At 38.9% G+C, this 23,925-nt stretch overlaps 1 protein-coding gene across 1 annotated transcript; it reads right to left on the bottom strand.

The window, feature by feature from the left end:
- Nucleotides 1-109: 109 nt before the first annotated feature.
- Nucleotides 110-19,572, bottom strand: GEN1 (GEN1 Holliday junction 5' flap endonuclease). The gene is made up of 13 exons (XM_059831141.1): nt 19,412-19,572; nt 16,870-17,056; nt 15,475-15,651; nt 13,696-13,806; nt 10,707-10,780; nt 10,077-10,168; nt 9,087-9,237; nt 8,934-8,970; nt 8,754-8,834; nt 5,956-6,086; nt 4,103-4,164; nt 3,410-3,553; nt 110-3,072 (listed from the first exon to the last, which is right to left on the bottom strand). The coding sequence occupies exons 1-13, from the start codon at nt 19,570-19,572 to the stop codon at nt 1,604-1,606; spliced, it is 2,877 nt and encodes a 958-aa protein (XP_059687124.1). The 3' UTR covers nt 110-1,603.
- Between the last annotated feature and the right edge of the window lie 4,353 nt (nt 19,573-23,925).

The following is a 23,925-nucleotide window of genomic DNA, read 5'->3' as shown; positions in this document are numbered from 1 at the left end:
AGCGAGGTCATTCACATGATGTTGGCATTTTTATTAATGAAAATTCAAACTATTGATTCCAACTTCCAATATTCAAAATCAGCAGCAAGGAAAAGCATCATACGTAACCAATAATAATATTTTTCCACAAAAAATGGTCTGATCTCTCCATTACTGACCACTGCATAAGGAATCTCTCCATTTACAGTTCCCAGATGACTGCTACTTTCATTCTCCTTAGCAATTCTATTCTTCCAGCTAGGTGGTTAAAAGTCTCCAGAAGACCATCTTCAAAACTGAAAATAAGTTTCCAACATTTTGGATTTTTTGCTCATTTCCATAATACATTTCTCATTTGGAAAATCAACTGTAAACAAACTTTGTCCATCTGCCTACAGAAGAAAATAAGAAACTACCATTTCGGCTAACTACAGATTGTATTATCTATAGACTACCTATTTCTTCCTTAAACACATCTAGAATTTAGCTTCCTAACTTTTAAAGCCTTGGCCTTCATGAAGAAAGAATTGACATTTTCATTAAGGCATTGATACTCTAATTTTCCATTGTTAACATTACATCTTGGTAAGACTGGCCTTCCTTCTGGTTGGTCCATAGAAAAAGTTATGAACACCTAAATGCAGGCAAGGAGGCATTTTCCAATAAGCTGTTGAAGACAGCTTTTTTTACGTATGAACAGAGATTGCTTCTATATCAAAGTGGTAGGAGAACTGAAAAATGTAATTGCATTCAAGTTCCCCCTTTAAAAACAAACATTTACATGATATTATTCAAAGAATCTGCAAGATAATAATTAGATTCTAATTTTCTGTAAGTTAACCTTCATTCTATTATGAAATCCCATCTAACACTCACTTATATCTTCTTTAAGAAAAAAATGCCCCAAACTATAAATATTTGATTAAAAGAGCCATCAAATTTCCTTAAATATTAGACATGATAGCTACAAAACCAGAATATCATTACATGGCTTATTCCATTCTTGGGAAAATGCACACTCTCAAAGAACAGTTTATTATAGGGCATGGCAGATATAAATTTAGCTACTCTGCAAGGTACATCTGCTGTGCGCCTCTATCTGGTCCTTCAGAGATAATCACAACAACCAGCATCCTAGGATTTGAAAACTAGCAAAATTAAGTTAGTGGGGCAGAATGGAAAATTTCTGTTGGGAAGAGCTGTATCACTTTGTCTTATTAAGAATATCCAACAGCAGTGCAGGCACTATTCTAGTAAGTCTGTTTTTTTATAAGCAGACTTAACAGCTGCACACAAAATCTTCACAATTGGCTGGGAAAAAACCTTATTTTTTAAATAAACCTCACTGCTTCCTTGTATACTATATCCCAATGCTTATGTATCAAGTTCAGAATGCAATCAAGTCCAGAATAACTGGCACTTGCCTATCATCAGCTCTTTGGTACTTTTGCTAACATTTTATTTTCAAACTTTAGCTCCAGTATGCAGTATTTCACAGCACTTCTTATTCATCAAAACTGTGTCCACTTAAAATTGATAGAGCATACTGCAGAAACTTTGAGAAAGAACCCTGTAAGAGTTGAAGGTTCAGAGTTAACTTATCATAATCTATTTTATGGAGAACCTAATTGATTTTGATTCTTCCTTTTAGTCTTTCAGACAGGGGAAGGGGACTGTCTGCCCATGCATAAGTCAGAACAGCACTTCTGGCTTGCTGCATGGGGCCAGAACCTGACCTCTCAAACGGTTGCTCTGGGCTTTGGGAACAATTAACTTCCCCTACAGAGGATGGTTTTGGAGAAACTTGCAATGAGAAGCTATTACCAGCTTTTTTTAAACTGGCCTCCTTCTTCCCTTTAATTATAAGGGCTGAGTCACTGTTTGTTCTTTTGCTAATAACATTACTCCTTTTCTTTGTAAAAGATTTTTTAAACTGACCAGCGTTCAGTTGTCTTTTCTGCTGCTCATAAATCAGATTTTTATTCATGTTCCCATCATCACTGTCTTCACTAGAAGAACATCTGTTCTGACACACACTCTTTTTAAAAGAAGTTTTCCAAGTAGTTTGAGTACAAGCTTTTTTAATGTGACAGCCAGTTACAACATCTGCTGGCTTTTTAGACGCTGGAAGCATTTCACACCCAGGATGTAGTGTCTCCGTTGTTTGCCCACCGTAGGCTAGAGATGCCGAACAGCTTATATTATGATCTTTTTGCATCATTTCAGCCAGGCTGTCAGCTTTTTTGTACTGATCTTGATAAACATGTACATTGGATTCCCTTGAATAGTTTTCTGATAGTACATTTTTACTTTTCTGCACTAGTTTATTTAACTGCACTAGTTTATTTAACTGACATGAGGAAGAGACATAATCTTTATCAGGATTCAATGTTTCTTTTGTTTGTTCAAACCACTTCAAAGACTCCAGTTGCTTTACATCTTCAGACAACAAAGGCTTTGATGGAATGGAAGTCTTCTTAAGTATTCGCTCACTTAAAGACCAGTTCTGAAGTTGTTCTATAGCATCATCTGAAACCAAATCATCCACACTATCAGAATGATGCTGATCAGACTGCATAGCATCAGAATATTCTGAGCTATTTCTCACTGTTTCATGACCTAGTTGATGTGAGTGTTTTATGTACATAGTTAAGTCAGCTGCTGGATCATGGGTATCACCCCCATGGGCTGGTGAAGCCCTGAAGAAGGTTCCTTTGCAATCAATACTGCTCAGTTGAAGACCAGCTGTTACAGAGGACGATATCCCTGAATTTTTACTAAATTGTGCTGGCAATACAGATGAGTCAGCCAACGTGCTCTCTAAGAGCGAGTAAGGTGATGCAGTCAGAGGAAGAGCAGCTGCTGACGCTGGTATTGGAACAGTTGTTATGCAGGAAGCTGCAACTAACAGCAGATCTTTTGATTCAGTACTCCTCTGGCATATCTGATCTTCTGGGGAAGTTTTTATATCTGACATGGAGTCTGGCACAGGAAGAATTCCACATTTAGATTTTAAATTCATTTGAGACAGAAGGTCGCTAACTTCATCATAAATATTTGATAATTCCTTTCCTTTTGGTCTGTCTTTCCTGTCTGAAAAAAATAAAACGGGCATATCAAAATGGCATATTAACCACAGTTCAGATTTCCTCTTGCTAAAGTATAAAATGGTAAAATAAAAGCACAGTCACAGAATCACTAAGGTTGGAAAAGACCTGTATGATCATCAAGTCCAACCATCAACTAACACCGCCATGCCTATTAAACCGCGTCCACACGTTCCTTGAACACCTCCAGTCCCTGCAAGGTATCATGATCTGATCTTCACAAAACATGATACTGCTCAACAGTGGGAGAAATGTTTGTTGCTTTTGCTTCTTGTATTCTGACAAGACCCATAAGTTCATAAGAAATAAGCTTTTGGACTTACTTTTCTGTTTCTTCTTCAAAACTTCTGACTTTTCCACGTGATAAAGAGCAACAACATCAGGATAAGCAGCCTGAAACAAAGACTCCTCTTCTACTGTGACTACAAACAACTCCACAGGCTCATCTTCTGCATCAACATAATGTTCTAAAAAAATTAATGTATTAGACATGTATATACACACATATCAAACTAGGGAATAAGAAAAACAAAGAACAAAAGATTTATTTGAGTACAAAGAAGGTATGTAAAAAAGTCAATAGTACAATGTTTGAGATTTAGATACAAGTAAAGTCTTTTTCTTTCTGCCAGTCTCCTAGTACAAACAGGCACACTAAAGGTAGCAGTCTGTCAGCATAGAAAAATTTCTAGCTAGTGAACAGTCACAGCTTCAGGTACACAGTGAAACGAGACATGAAATACAGAGTCCAGGTCTTATGAACATGTACCAGAAAAAGTACCTGAAGACCGAGTCCCTTGCTTTCTAGGTAATTTTTTTTTTTTAAAGCATTGCTGTTACTTTCAGGGTATGTGAAATTTGATGCACATTTTCTATTGTTTTCATGGAACAGTTTCCAATCGCACCCACATTTCATTGCCTCATAATGTTGTCAAACTCTTTTCCTCTTTAAAGCACACCTTTCCCTTTTTCTATGAACTGTTTTGTCCCATAATGTACATAGAAACCAGACCAACCTGGTTTTTGCCACTCAATTTCAAAACAAGGAATTCCGTTTTTAACACGTGTCTTGACTATCCTGTAAGAACAAAGAAGGCCATTAAATGATTTTGTTTAAACAGGAAAAAAAAAAATCTAAATTATCTAAAAATATTTCAATACTCTAATTTGTAATGATTCAGAGGAAAAAATATTCTTGTAATAGTGAAATTAATACACCTTTAAAAAAACCACACTACTTCTCTGTATAAGTTATACAGTAAAATTTTGGGTCTAGATTTGAGTACTGAAACATTTTTATTTTTTTTAATGATACAGCTCAGAGGAGCATAACAAAAAAATCAAAAAGCTATTCTGTAACAGACAACCGTAACGCAGACTCCTACAAACATCAGTTTGATATCTTCAACTAATGCCACAGGGAAGGCTGTTGCCATAGACAGTTATTTTCTCAATGACCAGACAGGGTCATTTATACCTTTTGCATGAGAGCATGAAGAAAGATAAAACATGAACTGAGCAGGGACAGTCAGTCTTTATGAGATTTTTCTAAAAACTTTATCTACACTCCAGTTTAATAGGTTCCTATGCGTGAAGAGGCTCCTGCGTAATCATTACGGCATTTTTAAATGCTTATTAACAAAAGAAATCTTCTAGAGCATACATGATCTGTCTTTTAAACTCTTGAAACACTAGAACGTGTTATAAACAGAGGATATCAATTAATTCATTCATCAAGGTAAGTGCTGGTAATTTATCTAACCAACCTGTTTAAAAAGCAGTCCCCAACCAGTCTCTCTACTCTTCTGAAAGATAACACTGAATAGAACAGCTTCCCTGCATGTAATAATTTAACAGACTATGACACATGAACCCAGAAGAAATACTATCACATTGCTACTGACTGTTCTTCTGTTCCCTAAAATGAAGGTCTATAAAATTTTGAACAGCATCAAGGAACATGGAAAAACTAGTAACCTTCTTGCAGTACAAGAATTTGGGGGGAGGAGGGTGGGATTTGGGTTTCATTTGGGAAATGAAACCATCAGATACTAAAGTAACAATTTCCTTCACACAGTGAAGTTAAGTTCAGACTTGGCAACAGACACCATAGATTATAGAATTTTACGTACGTTTAAGAAAACAATAGATCATTTAAAAAACAACAAAAAATACATTGAGGGCTGACAGAATAAGAAGGTACTACTTCTGGCTCAGAAAACCCCTGAGTAACAGAAACCTGGATGGTGGGAAAATATTCTGTGGGAAGTATTTACATGCTTATATTGGGTTTTTTCCTGCATATCCTATTTTAGTAACAGGATACTTGGCCATTTTTATATTCCTAAATGAGCAGTGCTGAATGAAAATGTTTTGAGAAAAAGGGGTAGCAAAATAGAACCGTAAGCCAAGGATTTCATCAGACACATAGTATGACGACAGTCAGTAGGTCTGATAAGAAATCAGAGACCATGACTGAATCTGAAGATAACTTATTTCTAACTCTAGGCTCATATTTTGAATCACAGAAGTCAATTAAACTTCTGCTAAGAACCTGAGCAGAGGATCAAACCTGTAATGCTATATCTCATGCGCAGATCCAAGGAAACAGAATAGAAAGTAAGCATAGGAAAAAGCAGGCATTGTCAGGTAGAATGAAAGGGAACTGCTATATGTATTACTTTGTGCAGTAGTAGAATAAGAATTGGTGTACTGATGTAATTTTTTACCTGTATTCAAAATGAGCACAAGGCTTGAAAGAGAGATGCAAGAAAACCATTATACTTTCATAAAAAAAGGAAAAAAACATGTGATTTTCCTCCAGCAGCAGAAGTACACTTATTAAGTTCAAGAAATCAAGCTACATTACCGTATTGCCTGCAGTTGTTTTGAATCAATGTATCCAGATTTTCTCTGGATCATATCATAATGTGTCAATAGTGCTAACAGTTTCTTACAAGCGTAATGTTTGGTCCATTCCATCTTCTCAGAAGCAAATATCTGTTAGTATAAAAAAAACCAAACCAAACTTTAAAACTTTCTTATTCTGTTAGATACCATGCTTAGACAGCTATGTAGTAGGGTCACAGGACTAAATACTTAAAATATCTAGAATGCTTTTATACATTAGTGTAATGCGTAACGGTATCTCACTGCCAAGGGAGGGAACAGCCATCCGCAACAGGGCAGTTTCATCAGCTGTCAATAACAAGACAAGGCAACAGTTGTGTACCGGCAGCAGCAGGGATAAGAGAGCTGCTAAACACTATCAGATTCAGACCAGCTATGCAAGGAGCTGTGAAAATTACGGATTTTACACGTGAGAGAAGCATGAATGCAGATTTTCATTAAAACTACATTGCTCAACAGCGGTCTATTATGCTATACATAATTCTCACACTGTCATCAATCCTTGAAAAGGAAACATTGTAAAAAGATCCGCTTTCACCAATAAAAAGCAAATAAAAATCATTCTTAGAAAACAATGCTAACATGCTGTGCTGGTTTTGGCTGGGATGGGGTTAACTTTCTTCATAGCAGCTAGTATGGGGCTGTGTTTTGGATTGTATGGGGCTGTGTTTTGGATTTGGGCTGGAAACAATGTTGATAGCACAGGGATGTTTTAGTTACTGCTGAGCAGGGCTCACACAGCACCAAGGCCTTTTCTGCTCCTCACCCCACCCCACCAGCGAGTGGGCTGGGGGTGCACGGGAAGTTGGGAGGGGACACAGCCGGGACAGCTGACCCCAACTGACCAAAGGGATATTCCATACCATATGACATCATGCTCAGTATATAAAGCCGGGGGAGGAAGAAGGAAGGTGGGGACATTCGGAGTAATGGCGTTTGTCTTCCCGAGCAACCGCTACGCGTGATAGAGCCCTGCTTCCCTGCAGATAGCTGAACACCTGCCTGCCGACGGGAAGTGGTGAATGAATTCCTTCTTTCGCTTTGCTTCTCCGCGCGGTGTTCTTTGCTCTACCTATTAAACTGTTTTTATCTCAGCCCACGAGTTTTCTCACCTTTACTCTTCTGGTTCTCTCCCCCACCCCACCTGGGGGGAGTGAGTGAGCGGCTGTGTGGTGCTTAGTTGCCAGCTGGGCTTAAACCACGACAGTCCTTTGTGGCTCTTGAACAGGGGCTTGAACCCTGGACCCTACCCTCAGTCAGTAGAGCATGGGACTCTTAATCCCAGGGTCGTGGGTTCGAGCCCCACGTTGGGCGCCACAAAGGACTGTCGTGGTTTAAGCCCAGCTGGCAACTAATCACCACACAGCCACTCACTCACTCCCCCCAGGTGGGGTGGGGGAGAGAACCAGAAGAGTAAAAGTGAGAAAACTCGTGGGCTGAGATAAAAACAGTTTAATAGGTAGAGCAAAGAACACCGCGCGGAGAAGCAAAGCGAAAGAAGGAATTCATTCACCACTTCCCGTCGGCAGGCAGGTGTTCAGCTATCTGCAGGGAAGCAGGGCTCTATCACACGTAGCGGTTGCTCGGGAAGACAAACGCCATTACTCCGAATGTCCCCACCTTCCTTCTTCCTCCCCCGGCTTTATATACTGAGCATGATGTCATATGGTATGGAATATCCCTTTGGTCAGTTGGGGTCAGCTGTCCCGGCTGTGTCCCCTCCCAACTTCCCGTGCACCCCCAGCCCACTCGCTGGTGGGGTGGGGTGAGGAGCAGAAAAGGCCTTGGTGCTGTGTGAGCCCTGCTCAGCAGTAACTAAAACATCCCTGTGCTATCAACATTGTTTCCAGCCCAAATCCAAAACACAGCCCCATACAATCCAAAACACAGCCCCATACTAGCTGCTATGAAGAAAGTTAACCCCATCCCAGCCAAAACCAGCACACATGCATATATTAACACCCCACATGCCCCCCCCCCCCCAAAAAAAAAAAAAAAAGAAGCCTCACAGGATATTTATCCTTCCTTCTATGGACAGAGGAATAAGCGAGACCACTTTTGAGCTTTGTGCACTTTGAATGAAACGGCCTCTGAACTTGAAAGCTGGTAGTATTATGCTAAATACAAGCCTGCTACCTGTTTTTGGGAAAACAGGCAACATTCAGAATAAAAGCTGCTTCTGCTTGTTATATACAGAAGCTGGTGATCTCGATGATACCGAAAAAATATTGAAAAAAAAGTTTAACGTTAAAAAAAAGTCCACAACCATAACTTGCTATAATACCCAAAGTTACCATATATGCACTGTGTCAGTATGATAATGAAACAAGTACGAGTAAAAACAAGAGTTGTATTTGTGAATACCTTTATGAAAGGTGGATGAAAACAAAAAGATAACATCCCTGAAGTATGTATTCCATGATATAACCATATAGTACTTTATATATTATATAAATAATGTAGCATTCAGCAACCCAATCTAGTCATATGGGACAGTGAAAAACAAAACAATGGCAGGTGACCTTTTTTCTGAGTTCTCTTTCTTCCACTTTTTTACATATGTATTTACATCAACTGATTTTCTTCAAAGTCTTCAATTTTAGACTTTCAAAAAATGAAGTATATTAAGAAGTTGCAGCAAGATTCTTTAATTCTTATTTCCAGTAAAATTACCAACACAGATCAAAATAATCACAGATGCCTTCCTTACTAATAAACAGAACACTAGAGCTGAAAAACCAGTATTTTCTTATATACCTGAAAGGACAATAAATTTGGCCTTTGGCATTCCTTTATCTTGATCAATTTATTCTTGTTTACAAGAAATTCTTGGATAACCTTGAGATAAAACAAAAAAGAGTTTAAGAGAGGGCAGAAAACTGAAATGTCAATTAATTGATTAAAAAAAATTAATCTCTAAATATGCTTGTTTGTTACCTCAGAGAACGGAAAGCCCACACAACTGTTAGCTTTTCTGCAGGTAAAACAGATGTGTTAGGAACTGAATACAAATGGAAAAATGCAGAATTTAAACGTTCACTCTGCACATGAACACAGGGAAAAGCGGTTTAATTTTCAAGACATTCCTACTTTCTGATGTTGTCCTCCACTGCACTTGCTTGTTTCGCTCGCTCTAACCGATGCCATTCACAAGGGCAGCAGTATTTGGAGTCATTGGGTTTGCAGTATCTAGTGCTTTCACAGAGTTTACATCCACTGTGCTCATGTTCCTTGTAAGATCCTATAGAAGCAGATGCACAAAGCAGGAGGAGAAAAGAGGTCTCCAAAATCTCCAAATATACAAAGCTAACAGTACAAATACAAAACTCAGAACACATATGAATCTGACAAGAATAGTAGCCATAAGCAGATCTGAGTGCATTAGCTGTATTTATATAGCTACAGTGAAAACTGACAAATAGAAGCAAGCTTTCTTTTTTTTTTATTTTGAAGACTTTTCCCCCAATAGTTTCAGACCTTACGCTGAAAACTTTATTACCTAAAAACTACATAAGTAGTCCATGACATCCTGACAAATGTATATTAGTAACATACTTGAAACAAGCTTTTCCTTCTCCAGGTGATGGGTTTGAATGAGTTCACTGATCAAAGATGCTACCAAAATGAGGTTCCTTAAGAATAATTTCTTTTTAAGAAAACACTGCGGCAAAACCCAGCAATGCTAATGGATTCAGTCCTCTCGATGCAAGACACATTCAGTCAACTAAAGAAATAGTTGCTTGTTAGTATAGCATCCTTTCTTTACTGATAGTGTTGAAAAGGCAAATATCTGGGATCACACAACAGCGTTGTGATAACATTCCATCTGCTATGAACTAGTTTCACATTTGAAGAAAGGTAGTCCCCAGCCTCAAAAATATTTATATAAAGATACAGATATAAACAATATTGAAAATGTGAAGATAGCCCAGAAGCTGAACGACAAGAAAAGCAGTTTTTAAACGCCAGTCATAAAACACCCCAAAACCCAACGAAACAAAAAAACCCACCACCCCACACACCCAGAACAAAAAGTAAACAATTAAGCTAGAAATAAAATTCAACGCTTTTCACACTGACCTGGATGATGGCACTCAGAACAGTGAATTACCCTTTTAACAACCAAAGGTGGATTATTATCATACTGAAATTGTTCTTTCCATTGCTCAAACCTAAAAGGATGATATTAAAAGGATTAAAAAATATTATTAACTTTCATACTTAAAATAAAACACTGAAAAATACCCCCTTTATACTTCTCAGGCATCTACCTGAAAAAGTTTTCCAATTTAAGAAATAGATTTTTTTACAGTACATTATGATTGTTGGATTTCTAGTACTGACACACACATTATGATAACAAACATAGAAAGCGTATGGTATCTCATGTCTTGATCCACAACCCAATTAAAAAAAAAAAAAAAAAATCAGCAAAACTCTCTCATCAGCCCCTATGACTTTCTTTCCAATATATCAACGTACATCTCCTAGCTCAAGAGCTAGGAGCCAGCTAATGTTTAAAACAATTAAGAAGCTTGCCTAGCAAAACACTTACTTCATTTACCAAACATGAAGTAAGGAATGTGGTAATCTCCCCCCCACCTCCAAATTAAAAGTATTACAAACATTGTCTTGGATCTGAAGTACATACTAGCAAGTCTCTGAATAAAATCAAAATACTTCAGCATACAACATAAATTTTCATCTTACCTTTGCAATAAGTTTTGACCTCGCAAAGTCTCAATTAACTTTAAAGCTTGTTCCTTCCCAACTCCTGGAACACCCTATAGAGACAGAAATACGAAACATTATTTAATGACAAACAGAAAGCATTCAGATTTTCATAAAAACTGCCTTCACAATGTTATGTAGAGAAATGACAAAAATGATCCCACATGTTGAGAATAAATTGAGAAAAATAATTTTTGACCAAGTTCTAAAGTCAGAGAAAGTGACAGATTACAGCTGTACTACCAGTGCAACACACAAGCTGCATAAAGTGTTCTTACGCTCAATAGCGGCTCAGATAAAACAAGGTAGAGAAAGAAGGTAGTAGAAAACAATAGGAAAAGAGGTTTTGTTTGTTTTGTTTTCTTTCTTGCTATCTGCAACAGGACAACTTGCCAGCTAACTGCCAGAGAGCTGAAACTTTGAATTCAGAATTGTCTTGGAAAGACAAGACGAACACAGATCTTTTAGATTTTAGAGTCAAAAGGCTGGAACTTAAAAGATAGAAGAAATCCAGCAAAAAGCTTTTACTCACAGGAAAGAGATGCTTTATGGCAACACAGACAACTTTTAATATTTGAAGACCTCAAGCACTTATGCAAAATCAATTCTGAGAGGTGACAAAGAAAAGTGCAAGAGCATTTTCTGAAAAATAATTTAAAAACCCAGTAAAACCACAAACCCAAAGAATTCCTCCCCTCCCGTTCAATAATTGCTTGCTTGACTTTGATATTTACTCCATTATTACATCTGCAATATGCACATCCTTTATAGGAAAAGGGACTACCACTATGGATAATAGATAGGAACAGTAAGTATTTTCATAGAATCATAGAATGGTTTGGGTTGGAAAGGACCTTTAAATATCATCTATAGTCTACCTCCCCCGCAATGAGCAGGGACATCTTCAAGTAGATCAGGTTGCTTAGAGCTCTGTTCAACCTGACCTTGGAAGTTCCTTTTCTGGAACCTAGCTCATGGAAATGAAATCCAGAACTTTGTAGTAACCCCTAGACATGCTGAAGACTGAAAGTCAGTTGATTCAAAACAACCAGAGGAGGGCCACAAAAATGATCAGAGGGATGGAACACCTCTCCTATGAAGAAAGGCTGAGAGAACTGGGGTTGTTCAGCCTGAAAAAGAGAAGGCTCCAGGGAGACCTTATTGCAGCCTTCCAGTACCTGAAGAGGGCTTAAAGGAAAGATTGTCCCAAACTTTTTAGCAGGGCCTGTTGCAACAGGACAAGGGGTAGTTGTTTTAAACCAAAAGAGGGTAGATTTAGACTAGATATAAGGAAGTTGTTTTTTTTACAATGAGGGTGGTGAAACACTGGAACAGGTTGCCCAGAGAGGTGATAGATGGCCCCATCCCTGGAAACATTCAAGGCCAGGTTGGACAGGCCTCTGAGCAACCTGATCAAGTTGAAGATGTCCCTGCTCATTGCAGGGGGGTTGGACTAGATGACCTTTTGAAGGTCCCTTCCAACCCAAACTATTCTATGATTTAAAATGCACATATTGCTTTTCCAGTCTCTCTTTCAAACCTTACCCTATTTTGCCAAGAATCAGTACAGTTTAATGTAAAGATTGCATTGAGTGTGCTTTCTATAGCATTATTACAAATAAATCTATAGCTTATTTTTATTCAGCTGCAATGGCTGAACTGAATATATGCAACCATATGAAATACATGTACATTCAAAACCAATTAGAAGTTCTCATTGGACTGCAGCCAGACACTCAGGTAGAGAGTCAGATATTCAGCTTCTGCAAGGAAGACATTGTTTTGATACATATTCAAAGTAAGTGCAGTTATAGAGTGGTATTCTCATTAATCTGTTCTGCCAATCCCCATTCCCAATGCATTCCTGTAATTCAGCTTTCCTTAGAAGTTTCAATCTTTATCCACTTTGCTGGCTGCAATAACTCAAAAGACCTTGCTGACATTACATAATCATGTCACTTTAGGACTATGCAAGAACATGGCATTCCAGGAGCTGCTAGTTCCATTACAATAACCACTGATTAGCCACTATTTTTTTTTTTTACTCCCTCTCTCTTTATACATTTATTTTGTAATAATAATAATATCAGTATTAAACAACTATTTAAAGATTCCTATAACAGAAGCAAGCCTTTCAGAAAAAAATAATTAAAGTGATTTGCTTTCAGCAGTATCAGTTGTTTAAAAGGACAGTTTTATCAAATTGGAACACAATGATTTAAGAATAACTAGATATCCACTGTAAGCCTGAATGGGAGCAACCGTTGCCTGAAGTCACTGTATCATGAATTGTACGGATATCAAGTTTTACCCCACTTCCTTTCCATTTCAGATAGCCATTACACAGCTTCTTTTCAAAGTCTCAAAAAAAATTCAAGAGCTTACAGAAAAAAAAAAGCCCAAAGAAAAAAGTGAAGTAGTAATGAGTGAAATCCCTCTCACTTCATTCATTAGGCAAACTTTCAAATAGGTGACTTCTTCATAAATCATATATTTACAAACGATAGATCTAAAAGGGGATACATCCAAACTGCATTAGAACTAGAATTGCTAATAACTACAGTTCAAAACCATCACTACTAAGTCCTCCAAATAGTATAGACAAAGCTGTTTTTCTCATTTCCACAGCTACTCTGCCAAGGATGTACTTATATGTGAATGGTTACAAAGATTCCTCACAAACAACTGACTTCTCACACCTTTGCTCAATGTCATTGACACCTAAATTTTTGTCTTCACCTTCATTATAGAAAAAGTCTGGAATAATTAGAAAGATTAATGTTCATGAACCATTTTCATCATCTTCAAGCCTTCACAAATAAAATTTACAGCGACTTATAAGCATCTTCAACCAGATCTCTAATCATGCATTGCACACAGTTTTGTCAGCACGCACATGTCTCCCTTGATATAGTTTGTTTTTCAAGACAGTGTAAGTACCTAATAAAAAAATAATTATTTTGCTTACCTTTGGAAGATAATCACAACCCAGAAGAACAGCTAGCCCTATCAAAGATTCTCTGTCACAACCAAGCTTCTCCTTAACAGAAGACATTGTGTAACAGTCAAGGTGCGGATCCTGCAAGAGAAATTTATTGCACATGTTATTTCTGTAACATCAGGGAAGGAACTGCCCTGAGTCACATTCAGCTGTGATTGCTTACCCATCCCTATTCACCCACATCTGCAGGAAATGGGTCTATCCCATAAGAGGGGTCTGATAGCAAAAAAAAATAAGCAGCAACTAAGATTTATATTGTAATGTATGGATGCCACACAAATAACTACAGTTCTGGAATTTCAAGTATGGGCATCAACTTTTGAAAGAAACTAAAATAACCCAAGGGGTGGTTTTTCACTACCTGTAGCAAAAGTGGAAGAACTAAAGCTATCCAGCACTAGTGGCTGCATAAATCATCTCAGGAACTGCACTTTTTAAAATCCACGTAAACATTTTAATGTGTTACTTGAAGAAAAAATAATTAAAATGTTACCTAGCATATTAGACATGAGCTAAAGGAACACCTGAAGCTTTGAAGGGTAGAGGGACTCAAACACAACATGAAATCAAGAGTAACATGAATCAAAACATAGAACACTGCCCCCCACCTCCCAAGACAAAAACAACCCAAAAAACCCCCCAAAACCCCACCACAAAACCCCACACAAGCCAACAACCCAAAATAATCCGGTTTTCTGGAACAGATACCCCTGACAGACCCACACTCACAGAATTTTTTTTTTTATGCTGACTTAGATATGTAACAAAGTACACCTGAAAGACTGAAGCCACCTTCCTTTTTGGTGATAAAGGACAAGGAAGTTGTATGAAAGAAAAGAACCAGGTCAACACAGAACCCAAACATGGTGCCATCAAAGCAAATTGTCTTCCATCAACTTTAATTATTATATTTTTAAATGCTAATTGTTCATAGTGCTGTTTTTCTGTTCTATTGATTTTCTCCTACTACTGAACTATTTTCTCAACAAGTCTTTCAGATGAATTTTTATTAAAATTCCAACCCCAATATAATTTTTCCTCCACTTTCCTGTTAGATTCACCAGACAGAACACATGCATTTCTTTCTCTGATTTATAGAGAAAGTATAAATTATGGAAATTTGGGGTTGCCTTTCACCAGTTCTGAAAAATTGCATTCCTAAAAAGTGAACACTTCAGCTCAAGGTCATAAATTGATTTGGTTTTTTGAATGATTGCAACAATTGATTATGATACAGACTTAAAATCCCTACCCTATTCATGTTAAATTGGAGACTAATAGTATTAATTGTAAGTATATTCATAATAAAACAAACCTGTAAGATGCAAGTGTGTGAACACTGTTATTAGAGCCAGGAGGCTGACCACTCCCATATACCCTAATGGTAAATTTATAGGAAGCAATTACTTCACTCAAATTCTCCACTGTAGAGGAGAAAGGGGGGGGGGGGGGGGGGGGGGGGAGTTTGCTACCTAGCTTTATATTACACAACATCACAGGATACTACAATCACACTCAATAATACCATAACTGTTCTTCAATTCAGTAGTTTTGTTCTCACATCAAATGCGTGGATTGCCAGTGAATCAAACAAAACATTCCTGTCTTAAACGTACTATTTTAAACAAACCCAAGTACTAGAGGGTAAGTGCGATAATACTTAAGTAACTGCTTCAAGCCCCTTCTTTCTGTTTACATTTTTGGGAAAAGTCTAAAGAAAGGGTGAGAATGGATGGGGTACATTACCTTAGCATTCACGGCAAAGTTCCTATAAACTGTTTGAGCTCCATATAAGAAGACATCTCCATCATTGGTAATGCACCCATCAACATGTCCTTTTTCATTTAGGTAGGCACACATTGCCTCTGCTTCCCCAGCTGCTTGAACCCAAGGGACACCTAAACACTCCAGCAGCTGGAGACACTAAAAGAAGAAATCCAAAAGGAAAGAGAGATTGAATGCTGAATTAGATACACTTATTAGCATGTGTTTCTCAGACTCAAGTGTATACAAAACCTGCTACTGTTGTACTGCCCATAGTGCTTGTATTGATGTAGTGTTCTACTTTAGGAGAAATACATTTTACTGTAACAGTCAAAAGAAATATCCAACTAAGAGCAAAGTATTAGTTACAGGACTTGAACACAGCATGATTAATGGTTACCCCTTCACAGAAATCTTTACACTTTAAATAGACATTCAGGATGTTTTCAAAAGAAGAGTAACAAAGAAATATTTATCTTTGTAAAGCAATACTGTTAGGTCAAGCAGTAATACTGGGCTAGCACAGGCCAAACTCCCTGACGCTATCAAGCATGAAAGTACAGTACTGTTGGCCTAGTATGACTGGACCACAGTATAAGACATACTGATATACTCATATATACCACTTACAAGTTTCAGAATAGAAAATGTAAGAATAAAACATGAATTGATACTTTCAATCTACTGAGGCCACGAGCATCTATAAATTCTATTTCATAAAATTCTGAATAGACAAAAATGGTTAAATATCTGCAACAATCAATGAAGAAGAAAATCACTGAACAAAAGGTCTTTGCAACCAGAGTGGTCTCAACCACCTATACCAAGACGACTATACAATCTTCCTTTTATCCTAATCCAGTGGGTTTCCAACAAGTGTATCCTCTTAGATACTCAGCTAGTTTACCAAATCATAGATCTAGGTTACAAAACAGTTTGTGTACCTCTTCAAAAAACACAGTAGCGTAGCTTAGTTTACATAGACACACAACACATTCCTGTTTTCATGTATACCCCAATCTAGGGGGGGAAAAAAAAAAGCGTCAATACTAACACTATTAAAGAACAAGAAAGTTCAATTTCTGTAATAAACACTCAATTATCGCTGTGGCTCACTACAGCATAACATGCACAGGAACATATCAAGCAAGAAAATTATTCTAACTTATTCTAACTGACATTGTCCCTCTTCTACAACAACAGTTAAGAGATGCTGTAAGGCCCAATTTCAAAGGCATGTGTTCCCTCAAAACTCAAAATACTGTTGAAATTTGTTGTGTAGAAAACTATTAATTCTTTCAAGTACTTGTATTTAATTTGGTTAAGATTTCTTCCTATCACATTAAAAATACCAAAACACAGCCCTCAATTACCCACCTCTTTTAAAATGGCTTTAAATAAAGATCTCCCTGTTCTTGTAGCTCCAACTTTCTTCGAAGGTCCATAGCGCATCTCGTTCCTCTTACTCATGGTATCTGCTTTCAACTTGGGGGCTTCTCCTTCCATGACAAACACTAGGTTAATTCCCATTGATGTTAAGAAAGAGAATCGGAAAAATAGGTTTCTGCAATAAAGCAAGGTTTTCCATAAGCTGCAAAATTAGTGAAGCCTGATTTCTTCAGATGTTTTCCTTATATCCCTCAGCCTACCTCAGGAACAATCTTAGCTTCCTCTCCACCTTTTATGATTCCCTCACCCCCATGCTAACAAACCTTTTATCTATATCACTGTCTTTGGTTGAAGTTGCTTTACTATGAACTTGTAACAGCTTTACAAAATTCCCAAGAAAATACCACATAAGGACAAGAAAGATCTTTTTTGGGTGTAAAGACATAAGCAAATTTCTTAATAAAAAACATTCAATATCCAAAGTCTGCTTCCAAACACATATCCACATTGATTCTTGTATATCAAATTTTAATCCCTAATCTATCAATACAAGTACATCAGATTCTGAAGTGACTGAATGCTGTGGTATTAGACAGACTCATAGATACCATTACCACGTCAATTTATTTTATATGCAAACCAACAGCACTGATGGGTGGAATTTTCAAAGCGAGCAATAATAACTATTTGGTCTATAACAATAAAATTGAGAGCAGTAGTATCAGACAGCATATGCTTTTCCCAGTAATTCCAGGATGAATCTTTCAAAAAGATTAGACCAAACATTTATATCTCTTCAACTGACATGGAAAGACCATCACTCTAGATTCAATTTTGTACATTTGCTGTTGGTAAAAAACGATAAGCTGATGTTTTGAGGCTAGTTCTAGTTTCACAAACGATATAAAAATCAATTGCTTGCACTATGTTTCTCTAAAACACATAGCAAAACAATTTAATTTCTTTTTTTGGTAGAAATCTGTTCATCCCTTTGTCTTGCTTTGGAAAGACTGCATAAGAGGTCTGGACTGATGCTTCCATTGCACTGCACACAGGACATCCTATCAGAGGGAAGTAATGATTTTGGTCATGCTTTAAGTTAAAGTTAATAATTCGGGGTCATAAGCCCAACATTTTAAGAAATTATTCTCAGAAGATGCTGGTATTTCATATCAGCTGAATTCAACAGAAGCCATAGGAACATCTAACAGCAGCTAGTAATTCAGTATTCTTGAGCTAACCCATAACACGTATCCTGTATCAGAAAGCGTGGCCAGCAGGAATAGGGAGGTGATTGTGCCCCTGTACTCGGCCCTGGTGAGGCCGCACCTCGAATGCTGTGTTCAGTTTTGGGCCCCTCACTCCAAGAAGGACATTGAGGTGCTGGAGCGTGTCCAGAGAAGGGCGACGAAGCTGGTGAGGGGTCTGGAGCACAAGTCTGATGAGGAGCGGCTGAGGGAACTGGGGTTGTTCAGTCTGCAGAAGAGGAAGCTGAGGGGAGACCTTACTGCTCTCTACAACCTGAAAGGGGGTTGCAGAGAGGTGGGTGTTGGTGTCTTCTCCCAAGTGACAACTGATAGGACAGGAGGAAATGGCTTCAAGTTGTGCCAGGGGAGGTTTGGATTGGACATTAGGAAAAATTTCTTTACTGAGAGAGTGGTGAAGCATTGGAACAGGCTGCCCAGGGAGGCGGTAGGGTCACCATCACTGGAGGTGTTCAAAAAAACATGTAGACGTAGCACTTCGGGACATGGTTTAGTGGGCATGGCGGTGTTGGGTTAATGGTTGGACTTGATAATGTTATAGGTCTTTTCCAACCATAGTGATTCTGTGATTCAATGTCATTTATGAAAATTTGTATATATTTTCATTTTTGTCAGCATCATTTGCAGAAAACAGTGCTTTGAAATTACAGCTGCTTATACTTGCTCATCCCTTAAGAATGTGATTCATTTAAATTAAAAATACACATTTTCTTCAAGGTTGTTCATAAGCCTGAAGAACAATTTAAACATATTTAATTCAACACTGGGTCTAACTAGAATTTTAATTTATAAGCCAGATCAGGCTAAAGCACACAGGACTCTCAGTATGCTCTGAATTGACTAGCATCCAAACTGCTGTGATAAACAGTTGAAACTGCCATACTACCTTCCATCAGCCTCAGAAATATATAGGAATTAGCACATCGATTTGTGTTCCTTGATAACCTGTATATCACAGTGCTATATCACAGTAAGACAAACACAATTCTGCTTACATCCATCTCATCCTTATCACCATTTGAGGCCTCAAGACAAAGTAGGCTAGGCCCAAGAACTTCTGTTTGCACCCGAGCATTAAGTTGAATTCAGCCAGTATGATTCAGTCTTCACTTCAAACCCGTCACATAGGTAGCATAAGTGATAATAACGTAATCAAAACACAGTCACATGAATTTCAGAGGTAGTCTTAAATTTGGAGTAAGTGTCATACCTAAATTATACAGCTCCATGACTTTTGGCTACAATAATTTATATGGATACCATACCTCAGATGTGGCTTGGTAACTACTCCAACCATCTTTTTAACAGTCTGTGCTTCACAAACCCACAGACTTAAATCAACAGCAAGTGTTTTTCCTTTGAGACTGCTCAAGTTGACAGGTTGTCTCACAGGCTCAAGGATTTGCCACAGATTAGTGACTCCCATTGTTATAGCTTCTTTGTTGTCAGCATGAAGGTTTTAGCTGTGAAGACCAAGCAAAATAATATACTTTCAGAATATTACATGAAGTACAACATATTATGAAAGTGAGGTTCAGAAAATAAATATATAGTCATTATCAGTTTTACTTTTATGAGCCAAGAATGCTTGCAATCAAGCCTTTTAAATATGTAGTGACTCCAGTTCACAGATGGTTTATTACTAAATACCTTCTTTGGACTGTACATTTTCATTGCTAATAGCCTGAACATAAATAAAAACAAACTCAGTTGGGGAGAAAGAAAAAAATCGTTCATTTCCAAGTCTCATGTGTCCCTTACATATCCACAAACCAAGCTTTATTTAAAAACAAAGAAAAAACAGACCTCTTGAGGGAATTACTTCCTGATCTGAAGTGGTAGGATTCACATTAAAATGTTTCTGTTCAAATAAAAGTAGCTTAAAGCTACTCAAGGAGTATTTACAATGATGACAGAACTTAAACTCTCCTTAGTATTCCAAGATGATATAAGAAGGGCCAAGAGCCACAGATTTTGGCTTGGGAAATTCATGTTGGACTTCAGGAAAAAAAATGACAGAGGGTACTGCAGCACTGGTTGCCCAGAGTTTGCAGAATCTCCATTTTTGGAGATTTTCAACATCCAGCCAGCATACTGTCTTCCTGGTTTAATCCAATACTGGTGGAAGTCCCCCTTTGAGCAGGGAATCAGCATTGATGACATCCAGAGGTCCCTTCCAACAAATATTTCGACATTTGTAACACTGTGATTGCAGAAACATGCCAGTTTGTATGATATTACTATTTTAATTTTGGTATTGTGTGACTGGCACTACCTATAATGAACACCAGCTGAAAACATGCAGCCATTAGGTGGTATATTTCTTTGCCTCTTATTTAACTTTACTTATATAGCTCTATTCTCCATGCTACCCTATTACCAGATTTAATTTTCTTCCTTTCCGTCTTTCCTTTTTCATTATTCTTCTGATTCTCATACCTTGCCACTTCTTTACAAGGCCTCTAACACATACTCTGCTTTTCCCCCTCACAATACCAATCTATTCCTGTACTGTCTTACTGTACAAAGTTTGCCTCATGCTTATGTCTCTACTTTTCTCTCTTCTTCCTCAATAGTAGAAGATAAAAATAAAATGAAGTCTGGAATGTTTTGTATTTCTTTCATCCTGATTTTGAAACTACTACAGATAAAATAAAACCCTCCTTTGAATAAACGACTAGATAAACTAGTTACCTGTACTCAGAGACCTGCCTCAGACACCTGAGGAGCTATGCCACCTTGCGGCCTCTAGTGAACACGGCCATGCTCAATTCAGCAGTCTTCCACATTTAACATCATCGCAGCCTGTCGTAACAGCAAGACTGCCTTTGTAGGGTGCGTTGCTTTATACTCTACAACTGTTTTAAAGCAAGTTAGCTAATCAATAATACATTATTTCTGCCATTGCAGGAATTCCAGGTTATTTTTAAAAGAAGTTCTCATGTTAAGACTTACATTCAATGGAGATCGTGTTTCTCTAGCCCATTTCTTTAACTACTTCAATCACTCAACCTATTTTAGTTGTATGCATACAGAGCATAATGTACTGCTTTTATTGTTGTTATACCTCAAGCACATACAATGCGTTAAAAATATAAATAAAGTGTGCAAATACATGGCATAATTTCTTGAAGCCCAGGATGATCAATTTCTCTGATGCATAGGGAAGGCTAACAAAAGGCATCCAAACCTTCTCAAAAGACAAGTGTGATATTCAGCTTCAGGAGAGTTTAACAAGAGAACACTTAGCAAAAAAAGGGAGATATCTTTTTTGAAGTTATCGTTTGGTTCCTGCCAGTCTACATCAATACACATTTAGAAAAAAAAAAGTATTAGTTGGTTTCTAAATATTGTTATGGAATGTCACATGGTACTTAACAGGAGAGACAAATACACTACAAACACTTACATTCCATAAGATTACAAATAATAAAGAAAAAAACACGTATAAAAATATAAAACTATAAAAAACCCCACTTTCTTCATTATGAGATAATAAAGTATTGTTATTTGAGGACAGAAGTTTTCCTTATCCCTGTTCAATGTATATCTAAGGTTGAGTTATGAAAGCCTGTGAGACCTACCAGTCTTTGCTTTTTTTGAGCACATTCAGTAAAATATTTAAATCTGGATCCTGTACACAAACTGATCTACTACTTTTAATAAGAATAACCTGCCTACTCAGATTTTATTGAGGAGCTTTGTTCATCACAAGCCTCCAATCTTCTTAGAGAGATAGTAACTTCCAAAGATGAGTAGACTGAACCTGATTTTTTTCATATACTCACAAATCACTGAAGATACCATGCTATTATAAGATCATTGACAGGAAATATAATTTAAAAAACCCACAGAAAACCTTCTCAATTTTTCATTGGGCCAGAATATGCTACAGCTATATAGCTTTTATGTTTTTATAAATCATGTTTTAAAAATATATTCTACTCTACAAAGTTTTTTGTTTTTTTTTTTTTTTTTTTACATAGCCAGAAAAGTAAGCCAGTTACTTGAAAATAACTACAGAAGACATTTAACACTTAAGTTTAGTTCATGCAGGTAAGTTTTCACTCATTGCCAAGGTAACCTACAAATACTGCCAAGCATATGGTTTATGTCTGAACCAGAGGCCTTTAAAAAAAAAAAAAAAAGAAAGAAGAAGAAAGGCCACAACACGTTTTTAACAACTCTCCCACTCCCTTTCTACGCTACTGCGATACCCCAGCACCTGGCACCGCTTTGCCAATAAACCTGAGCACCCGAAGCACAGCAGTGGCATGTTTCAGCATTTACAGATTCCTCCTCAACCTCCTACGTTGTTTTTTCTTCCCGCGAGATGAAAACAAAAGCGAGAAGCTACCTGAAAGCAAAGTAACAAGACACACAGGCATCTCGAGTACAAGCATCTAAAATTCCCGCCTTGATGCGAGCTAGAGATAATAATGCACCGCACAGACAAAACAGACGTTTCCCCGACCCGCCGCGAGGCGAAGAGCCGCCGGGAGGGCTCTCCCTGCTCACTGAGAGGACTGCAGGCCTAACACCCTGACTCCAGATTTGGGGCCGGAGGCCTCCTCTCCCGCAACGCTCCCCGCTGCCCGCCCGCCAGCGGACACCTGCGGAGCCGACGCCTCCTCAGCGAAGGCAGCTCAGCCTTCAAGGGAGGGATTAGTATAAACTTACATCCCGGTTTGAGCCCCGAGAGGCTCAGGGAGAGCCGAGCGGGCCCAACTGCTAACTCCCGAGGACCCCACAACAGAGAGAAGGGGAGGGGACGAAACCTCCGCAGCCGCTCACCCGCGCCGCTCTCCACAGCCCTAACGGTCGCCGCCGGCGGGCACCGCCCCAGCGGCAGCTCCGCCCTCTCGAAAATGGCGGGCGCACGGAAAAGGCCCCCTCGGGGCGGGGGGCGGGAGTGCGCAAGCGCCGCGCCCGCGGCGGCTCTTCCGTCGCACCCGGGAGGCTGCGCCGCCCCCTGACTGCGACCGTCCCGCCGCACAGGGCTCGGGACCTTCCTGGGGTCTGAGCTTGCGGCGGTTGTAACGGCCCCACCGGCGGCAGCGTTGAGGAGAGGCAGGGTGAGGGGCGGGCGACCTCTGCGGGGTAGGGGGGTGGTGGTGGCCGGGCGCGCCTCTGCTCTCTGGGAGCGGGGGGCGGCTGGGAGGGAGGGAGGTCGCAGGGTAGCGGCGTTGTCTGCCCGACGGCTTTGCCCGACGGCTTTGCCCGACGGCAGCCGGCGCTGCGAAGGCAGAGGGGAAGCGGGTAAGGACCGTGGAGCGATTGCCGCCCGGGCTTTCCAGCCGCCGAGGGACCGGTGTCGCCTCTCTGGGAGGTGAGTGGACCCTTACAGGTCGTCCGGAGAAAGTGTTGCGCCCAGCAAGGGGTAACTGTGGGACTGGAGCTGCGAGCGGGGCGATGTCTGCCCCCTCTTTCCTTTGTACCTCCCCACAGAGGAGGTGGAGCTGCCTTCTGTGCTGCTGTTTGTCAGACTGCTTTTCCAGCGTCTAGATGGGATGGTATCGACTTCTTATGCATTGGCTGTGAATATATTCGGAGGGGAGTCGTGAATGTCAGAGTCACATAGTCTGACACGGGACATCTGGCTTGGATAGCCCCGAAAAATATACAGCACTCCACTGCTGTGTATGAAGCTAGGCTTCTGACTTCGACCCTCTGAAATATGTGCCTTTCGAGTACAACAGATAGCGTATGTTCCCCTCCTTCATTATTATAAACTGCCAGAGTTAGTCTGTAATTCGTTTATCACTATTTTTGTGTCTGT

The sequence above is a fragment of the Gavia stellata genome, chromosome 2, assembly GCF_030936135.1.
Source record: "Gavia stellata isolate bGavSte3 chromosome 2, bGavSte3.hap2, whole genome shotgun sequence".
NCBI lineage: Eukaryota > Metazoa > Chordata > Aves > Gaviiformes > Gaviidae > Gavia > Gavia stellata.
Note: the sequence above shows the minus strand (reverse complement) of the source record. Positions and strands in the feature narration are given on the sequence as shown.